Source organism: Lipotes vexillifer, unplaced genomic scaffold, assembly GCF_000442215.2.
Source record: "Lipotes vexillifer unplaced genomic scaffold, Lipotes_vexillifer_v1.1 scaffold713, whole genome shotgun sequence".
Lineage (NCBI taxonomy): Eukaryota > Metazoa > Chordata > Mammalia > Artiodactyla > Lipotidae > Lipotes > Lipotes vexillifer.
In genome coordinates, this window is record NW_006773157.1 from 2,276,792 (window position 1) to 2,285,953 (window position 9,162).

The 9,162-nt window shown below is 35.6% G+C and overlaps 1 protein-coding gene across 1 annotated transcript in view; it reads left to right on the forward strand.

The window, feature by feature from the left end:
- Positions 1-8,712, forward strand: part of LOC103088140 (dual specificity mitogen-activated protein kinase kinase 5) — a gene marked incomplete at its 3' end in the record, with an annotated part of 114,346 nt that extends 105,634 nt beyond the window's left edge. The window contains exons 12-13 of the mRNA XM_007448144.1: positions 3,100-3,161; positions 8,664-8,712. Of these exons, the coding sequence (XP_007448206.1) occupies positions 3,100-3,161; positions 8,664-8,712 (111 nt within the window). The remainder of the gene's footprint in view (positions 1-3,099; positions 3,162-8,663) is intronic.
- Positions 8,713-9,162: the final 450 nt, after the last annotated feature.

Genomic DNA, 9,162 nt, shown 5'->3' on the forward strand with positions numbered 1-9,162 from the left:
GAGCACAGGCTCCGGACGCGCAGGCTCAGCGGCCATGGCTCACGGGCCCAGCCGCTCTGCGGCATGTGGGATCTTCCCGGACCGGGGCACGAACCCGTGTCCCCTGCATCGGCAGGCAGACTCTCAACCACTGTGCCACCATGAGTTCTTTTGGCTTGATTTCATGAAGATGATAGCCCCAGTTTATCAACAGAAATGTGTAGTTGTTTGGCAGTTGACGTGGATTTTTTGCTATTCTGTTAGCACTCTTCCTCCCGCTTCCCGTGGTGGATAGTGGCATGCAAGGAAATGACTGGCTAGGGATGATCTAAGGCCAGGGAACCTGAGGAAGTGACAGGTCACAGAGAGTAAACCAGTCACTTTGGAATCGTGAGAAGGTTCAAAGCAACCATTCAACAGATAAACGAGTATCTATATGCCTTGAATACCAGTGCCTCAGCTAAGATTAAACTGTCTCTCTGAGTATGTGTCATATAGTAATATCACATTGCAGTGAGACTAGAAAGTTCATGTGTGATTCTCAAGCTATGTGATGTTATGGGGAAACCTTTTAGATCTTTGCAGTTCAAAGGTTCAGATCTTTTCTGAGTTCTGGCATCAACTGACTCATGGCTGTGACTAGAATACCTACCTCTCTGGACTCAGTTTCCCTCCTCAGTCAAATAAAGTCATTGGGCTGATCTTTAAGGTCCCTCCAGCCCTAATGTTTGATGATTTGATGAGTCTAAAGATTGCCTAGGCCTATGGGATAGAAATGATAGTAAAACTCAGTAAAAATTCAACTGAAAACCCTCTGCCATTTTTAGCCTGGTAAGAGTTATTTTAATTGCATGAAAACTCATCCGGCTTAGTAGGAACTATTGATTCTAAGTGGATCTGCCACAATTTTTTTTTTGCCTCTGACAGTCTCTCTCTCTAATGATTATGTCAAGGACGGGATGAATCTGTGATGACACAAAGCCAGCTATGTAAAGATTTACCTATATGGATAGCTAAGGAGAGTGAGATATAACTGAGATTAAGTAGATATTTAGAAAAATCAGTGAATTACCTCAAAATGGGATTCTTTTTTGGCTTGTTCCACTAATAATGGTGGTAATATAATCTTTGGTTTTTTGATTTAGCTTGTTGACTACTATCCATTTAGCTAATTAAGCCCTGATTTATATCCTATGTAAAAATAAATCTTCTCTTAGCACTTCTTAGTAGTGTATGTGAATAGATTTGCACCTCCTGGTTTTGAGCCACTCAAGCTGTTCACTTCATAAGGGATTTGCCCACTAAACTACATTTCTCAGGATTCCAAATACCAACATGTAAAGCTTGATCTTCTTGAGACTGTTCATCCTTGCAACTGCCAGTTCATCTGAAAGATCGATGAGAACATGAAATGCTTTTTCTACCGTGTTTTCACTTTTCTTGCATCTATAATAAAAATGCCATTTTAGTAAATAAAGATGGCTCACCTCATTGCAGAAGTGTCATTTTTTCATTCTCTTCCTGGTAGCACCCAGAACCAAAGCATAATGTTTACTAACACTGGTTTTCCAGCTTCTTGTCAGAATCTGGAAACTACAAGCCAAAGTTAATGAAAGAAGTGATCATTTTCCTGCTTTAAACAAGATAAATACAAAGCCAGTATCTTTATATATATGGAATATATATTGATATAATATTTTTTACAGGGAAAAATAATTTTTCTCTGTTCAGCTTTAGGAAAATTTGACATAAAAATACTTATATTTGCAAAATAGACTTAACTGCATTTGAAAAGGATAATATGCTCCATGTTAACATCTTACGAGGCATACTTATAAAGCATCCAGTGGTAAAATTGTTAAATATGAATTTTTAGCCTCTGATAGAAACAAAAATTGTTTCTCAAATATATTGGATAATTCCTTTATGGAACTGAAAGACTGTACACCTCACCTTGACTCAAAGAAAGGTTATTATGTGGTTAAAATAGTTCTCATATAATCATATCATTAATATGAGTAAAGTAGTGGTTCTTTGCATATCTTCCTGAAATTCTTATACTACTTGTATAAGATTAAAAATTTAACAAGCATACTCAAATTTATACTTCCAAATGAATACTGGTTCCTTTGAAATAGTTTCCTGGGAAAGTTATGCCATTATTTTAATGATGTTATTGTTGCTGCAAATGGTTTGCAGTTCCTTCTTTTGAAACTGTTTTCAGAGCAACTTAACCTAGCTGGTAAAATTCATGGCGATTTAAATTTATTTATTCATCTGACAGATACTTATTGAATACGTACTCTCTGTTAGTTGTGCTGATTTCTAGGTTGATGAAAATTAAAAACAAACAACATGACCCCTGCCTTTATCGTGTTCACAATCTAGTGATTTTGTTGTTTGGAAACCACCAAAAGCTGAATTTGGTAAAGGTGAAGGATGTTAGTGAATACCATTTTAGTGAAAAAAATGTTACGACATAAGGAGTTTTTTTTAACCTCATAAAGTCGTTTTCAAAATTGTATCAAAGAGAATTTCCAAAAAAGAAAAAAAAATTTTGTTCTAAGATAGTATCTTTGGAATATGTTGATTGCTTGTCATGGTACCTAATTTGAAGGGTAACATTCATTTAGATAGATGTTAACATAGCTATTTTACTTTATTAGTTTTTATGTGTATTTTGAATTTTATATGTACCAGCTTTTGTTTGGTTAATATGAAAATTCTAAGATAGGGTCCTGGTTTACCTTTGAGAAAACTGTTAACACAAGCTAGATGCCTAGATATGATTGTCCTATTGACCTTTAGTTTTGTGTATGTATTTAAGTTTACATAAAGTACAGATTCTTAGCGTGTCCTTCACTACTTTCCTTCAGTTTTTACATGTGTACGATTATACACTTGAGAATAAAATGAAAGTATCTAGTTATGCTTCATCTGGAAGTATGATTATGTCATAAATATTGATAAAACTGGACTAAAAAGCTAATTTTACCCTAGACGTCCAATGCATGATGTCAGTAGAGAAAAAGAAGTCTCACAATGGATCCACAGAGGAGGGGCTCAGTGCACTTTTCTAGTAGTTTCATTTGTTGTAACACAACATGTTTGTTTCTACAGGGGGATCTTTGGATGTATATAGAAAAATTCCAGAGCATGTCCTTGGAAGAATTGCAGTGGCGGTGAGTATATGGCTTCAACTCTATGAAATTTGGGTGATTTAATCTCTATAGTCAAACATTATTCTCTTTATATCCTCAGGATTTTTTTTTTTCTTTTCCTTCAATCCATGCTGACTGCCAGGGCCTTCTTAACTCTCTTATCATTTTTGTCCTTTCTTCTTTTCATAGACCAACCTACAATAATGACATAAACACATGACAGTTTTCAGGCTTATGGATATTCTTGTTTTTGGCCACGCCGTGTGGCTTGCAGGATCTTAGTTCCCTGACCAGGGATCAAACCTGGGCCCTGTCAGTGAAAGGGCCAGGTCCTAACCACTGGACTGCCAGGGAATTTCTTGCATATTCTGACCTGTTCTAGTTTTATGTATTTGCAGGGACCTTACTATTCTTGTTAACCAGTAAAATTTCCACGTTCTTTGGAAAGAAAGCTGTTTTAGGGACATTTTGTAGTTATAGGCATATGATTAGAAAATACTTTTAAAGCCTAAATTATTAAAATAAAACCATCTATAAGAAAATAGTACTTTAGTCTTAAAGATTTTTGCAGACTTTTTATGTACTTGGTTTTGAATTTTTTCACCACATATATCTGGAATTTTTACCTTTGTGATTTCCTCTTTTCTATATTCACTAATTTAAACCGATGAACTATATCAACTAAATTAACATTACTATATAAACTCCAGATTTCAAATTTGGAATAACATAGGCTAAACAGTGTCTAAGAGAAGTCGTGGGTGGTGTAATAGTAAACAGTTGCTAAACTAAAGGCGTTCTGGTAACTTAAGCAGTTTAGTGCAGAACAAAGTGATTATACCATGTACCATTTAATTAAATGGCTGATTTTCACATTCATTATACATCAGACTGACAACACAGATCCTTTAATCCAACATGGACACTTAATCTTAGTTCATTGTAATTCACAGCTTTCCTTTTTTCTTTCTAATTATTAGTGAGAACTGCCTAGGGTGATGAGAACTTTCTTTCCTGATGCTATTGCTGCTAAGTAGCTTCTAATCTACATGTTTAGGTAGATGAGTATGAAATTTGACTACTTAAAGCACTATTTTAGATGAAAATAAAAATGTTTCTTTTCCTCTTTTAATCTCAGGGGGGAATGAATGCTTTGTGGCTTTTGGCATTTCTTAGCTCTAAAGTTTAAAAACACGTATATTAAAGGGCAAAAAAAAAAAGGAGGAATACTAATTGAAAAAGCAAAAAGTGTATGAGTTCTTTACTCAATTATCTATCAAACTTGGCCAAAATAGGAATCTGCCTTCTTCAGTAGAGAAGCTTGTTCTTCCTGGATTTCATAAATCTTGCCTCCCTCTTGTGTAGGGCAGCCACACAAGGCCATCGGTCTTTTCAATTCTACTCGAGTGGGAAGCCTGTGAAGTGAATGGAGTCAGCAAAAAAAAAAAAAAAATCCAGCTTCAGTGCAGGGCTTACCTAATTGAAAATATGACAGTGATTTTAGTGAAAGGCATTTGAAATAAGTGCTAGCCAAAGCATTGTTTGTATTTAACCCTTACATTTTAAAACATGAGGCTGTTTTTGTTTCTAAAATGTGTCCAATTTCACCAGCTTTTATGGCTTATCAGGTCATAGTAATGAAAATTGCCTGTGGCCAGAGTAAAAAAAAAAAATGCTTTTGGGCTTCCCTGCTGGCGCAGTGGTTGAGAATCTGCCTGCTAATGCAGGGCACACGGGTTCGAGCCCTGGTCTGGGAGGATCCCGCGTGCCGCGGAGCGACTAGGCCCGTGACCCACAACTACTGAGCCTGCGCGTCTGGAGCCTGTGCTCTGCAATGGGAGAGGCCGTGATAGTGAGAGGCCCGTGCACCACGATGAAGAGTGGCCCCCACTTGCCACAACTAGAGAAAGCCCTCGCACAGAAACGAAGACCCAACACAGCAAAAATTAAAAAAATAATTAATAAAATTGCATAGTGATTAGATATGAATATTCTAGTCAGGAGTTTTAAAAAAAATGCTTTTGATAATTTTACTCTTCATCTGCCACGTTTTATAAACTCTGCTAGGGCCTAAGCTTGTATAATACTTCCAAAGTGTGTTTTTTTAATGAAATTTTAGTAGACTACAAAGTTGGTTAATCCTTTGTTGCAGCTAACAAACACCAGTGGAAGGGTTCTACCAATCAGAATAAAACTAGCAAAGTGATGGTTTGTAGGACATGATTTGTAAAGTAAATGTTCTCACAGCCTGATTGGGTTCCCGGTATCCTTGGCCATCACTCCTCTAGTGTTCTGAAGACAGTATCAACATCATTCCCTTGAGTTCCCTCAGGGAGGCCAAGGAAGCACATGGGTTCTTTTACCAAGTCAGAAGGAACAGAATCAGGAGAGAGGAGGAAAATAGGTGTATATTGAGTACTTCTTTATGAAAATCATTGATAAATGTTTTATGTACAAATATTATGTCATTTACCCTTCACAGTAACTCTATAGATGATTGTACATATTTTACACAAGTGCAAGATGAGGTGTAGAAAAGTTAAACAGCTTGCCTAGAGGTATCATGTAGCTAGTCAGTAATAATTAGAACCCAGGGCAGTTTGACTCCAGGCCCCATGCTCTTTCAGTCTGGTTTCCTAAGAAAATGAGAAAAAAGAAGAGGAAGAAATGAAAGGGAGAATGAGGTTTAAAAGTAAAAAAGAGGAGTATGAATGGGAGAATACTAGAGTAACACATACAACTGCTTCAGATTCTTTTCATGTCTTAGAACCACATCTAGGCATCTCTTCCTCCCCCAAGTAACTTTATTTTCCAGGTTCTATTAGTCTGGCATGCTATACAGGTCCACAGATCCAACATTCATTACAGGATAGACCCCTGTCAGCCTTTATGATAATGTTGTTCAAATTTTCTCTTGGTGGTTGTATGGCAAGAGAATATTTTCCCAGAAAAAGAAATCCATATAAACTGGTTGATTTCAGCCTTACAGCTTGCTCAGTGATTTTTATTACTTTCCACTGGAATCTGGCCTCCTATAAAGAGGAATGCCTTTCTCCCTTTCCCTGCCATCTAACACATTTTATTTTTCCTCTCATTTCTGAAGCAGTGACACTGTGTACTGTATTTTGAGTGCTAATGTTGATTGAAGTTGTCCCTGAAAGGCTGTGCACTTGACATGTCAAGGAGTGAGTGACTGACAGCAGATATAAGTACTTTTAGTGTCAAGGCTTTGTCAAGTCGTTGTGAAACCTAGCTTACTGAATACCAATAATACCCTCTAGATTTTCAGTGGACAGATTTCTGGCTCCCCATGCATTTATTCTTCTTCTAAAGGAAAATGTAGTCTATTTTGATAAAGTTGGAAGAATAATATTTTCTTTTTGAATGTCCAACAAAACTTATAAATTTAGCAAGTATCATAAAATCAAGTATTTGTTTTACTTTTTCTCTGCCTGATAATCTGAATATGGTGGATTGCCTTCCCCTGTGTGTTTTCTGATTATTCATTTTCTGTGGGACTAATTTTCAGTGGTGAGTTATATTTAATGGGAGAGCTTTAAAATATGCAACTAAGCTTATAAGTTGAGAACTTTAACCCTATTTCCAGAGCTCAGAGGGTGATTACTTCAAGCTAAATAAGATGATGTTGTCCTACTACTCAAAGAAAAAATTGTTTTTATTATTGATGTTATTTTTATATGCATTTAAGGGAATATTTTTGTCTTATTTCTTCCTTCTGTGTTAGTTATTCCTATTTTCCTATTTTCTGTTTTTACTATCTTACTGTTCAGAGTGCATGTGTTTTATTGTAATGCCACTTAGTCTGAATCCTGGAAGAAATCATTTGCTATAGATATGTATTCTGTTCTCTTAAAATAGAAAAATATATCACAGAATTGATTATAATGTGTTAGCAAATTTTTCAGGAGTACATTCCACTCAGTGAGAACAATTAAAATATGTTAACTTCTGCTCTAAATTTTTAATAATAGTGGTGTGTTCATTGTATCTGATACCTAATTATGAATAGTCAACCTTGAAATTGGTAAGTTCACACTTGTGTGCATACAGGGTCAGTGGGTATGAATAAAAACATATGCACCTCCTTTTACAGCTATTTCTATATAAAGATTTTTAAAGCTTTTAATGATTAATTTTCCTACACAGAAGGTAGCACTTATAACCCATGTACTTAGGGTCTTGGAAACATCTTCTCTTCAGTACCTTATTGGACTAATTACTCTTAACTCAGTCTGTTAAATTAAAAAAATCTAAAATCTAACTCAGATGTTTGTATTTTCTCATTTTATTTCTTTTACTTGCCCTTTCAATATTGTCTACATGATTCCACACATACTTGCATCAGTCAGACTGGCTTGTGAGGATCATCATCTTGATATACTTTGTTGTTTCCTACCCTAAAATCATTTAAAATATTTGGGGGGAAACTTTTTATTTTGAAATTATTTTAAACTTCCAGAAAACTGGTGAGAGTAATACTAAGAATTCCCAAAGATGCTTCACCCAGATTTCCCAATTGTTAACAATTAACCATATTTGATTAAATATATATGTACAGATTTTTTTCCTGAAACATTTGAGAATTAGTTGCAAATATCATGACCCTTTACTCCTAATTACTCCAGGTGTGTATTTCCTAAGAACAAGGACATTCTCTTACATCATCACTGTATATGGATCAAAATTAGAAAATTAGCATTGATACATCATTATTATCTAATCAAACAGTCCTTATTCAGATTTTGCCAGTTGTCCAATAATACCCTTTATAGACCAAAAGAAAAAAATTTCTAGTCCAGCATCCAGTCTTGGATTATACGTTGCATTTAGTTGTCATGTCTGTTTAGTCTCTGTTAATCTAGAACAGTGTCTCAGTGTTTGTCTTCCTCGATATTTTTGAAGAATGCACTGCCCCAACACTCTGATCATATATTTTTACCTTGGCTTGAATGCTTTTTTTCACTTTTCTTCACATCAGTTGAATCTGTTACTCAGGGCCTGGCACTTCGGTAAAGCCTTCCTGACTACTGTCAGGGGAAGCAGGCTTTAGTCCACCCATTGCCCTCATTAGTTAAGTTTTTAAAAAAATGTCTCTCCTTGGTTATAAATGTCACGACTTAAAAAATTTTTCTTTTCATGTACAGAAGTATAGAAAATAAGTGAAAATCTTTGTCCCTTTTTCCTGTCCCTCCTTTTTGCCCACACCACCACTGAGAACTTCGTCAGTGGACTTCCAGGTCATATTATGTGCACACATATCCATTTCTTTCATTCATCGTACCTTATCTTCAAAACACTGTGAGCTCATTAAAGGAAGGAACCTGTAGCTTATACATTCGGTGTCCCCACAGCGCCTGACACAGAAATGGGAGGTGTTCAATAAATGCGTGTTGGTTAACAGACTTTGGAAGGAAGAAATTACGGCTGATATGATTATGTGTTTAAACGTGGAAAGTTCCGTATAAAAACCATCATTATCCTGTTTTCTCTTTCTCAATTTAGGTCGTTAAAGGCCTTACTTATTTGTGGAGTTTAAAGATTTTACATAGAGGTATGTACTGGCTTACAAGCTCTGACTTAATTTGGGGTAGGGTGGGGAGCTCTCCCTATACCTTGATTTTTAAAGTGAATAAATGATCTAATATTTAAGCCAGATAATATATTTGGTAGTCAGTAAGATGGCTGCTTTATAAATGTTACTTAAAAATTTTTTTCTTCCTTAACTACTCTGATTTAGATTATAAACTTGGTATTGTATTTTTATGAATAATGTTTACCAAACATGTAAAACGGTGTTTTTCATAGTATTTGGCAATGACAGGATCTTATTTTTCTTAATTCTAGTTAATTGCAAAACCTTCACTGTCTATACAATTGCATCCCTTCCTTTTATTAACATTTCAAATATCCTCATGCATTGTTGCTTAAGAGACTGCTTTACATACCTTGAAAGTGAAACTTTAAATAAGGGATTGGTAAGTGCATCAGCAATTAGTCTCCT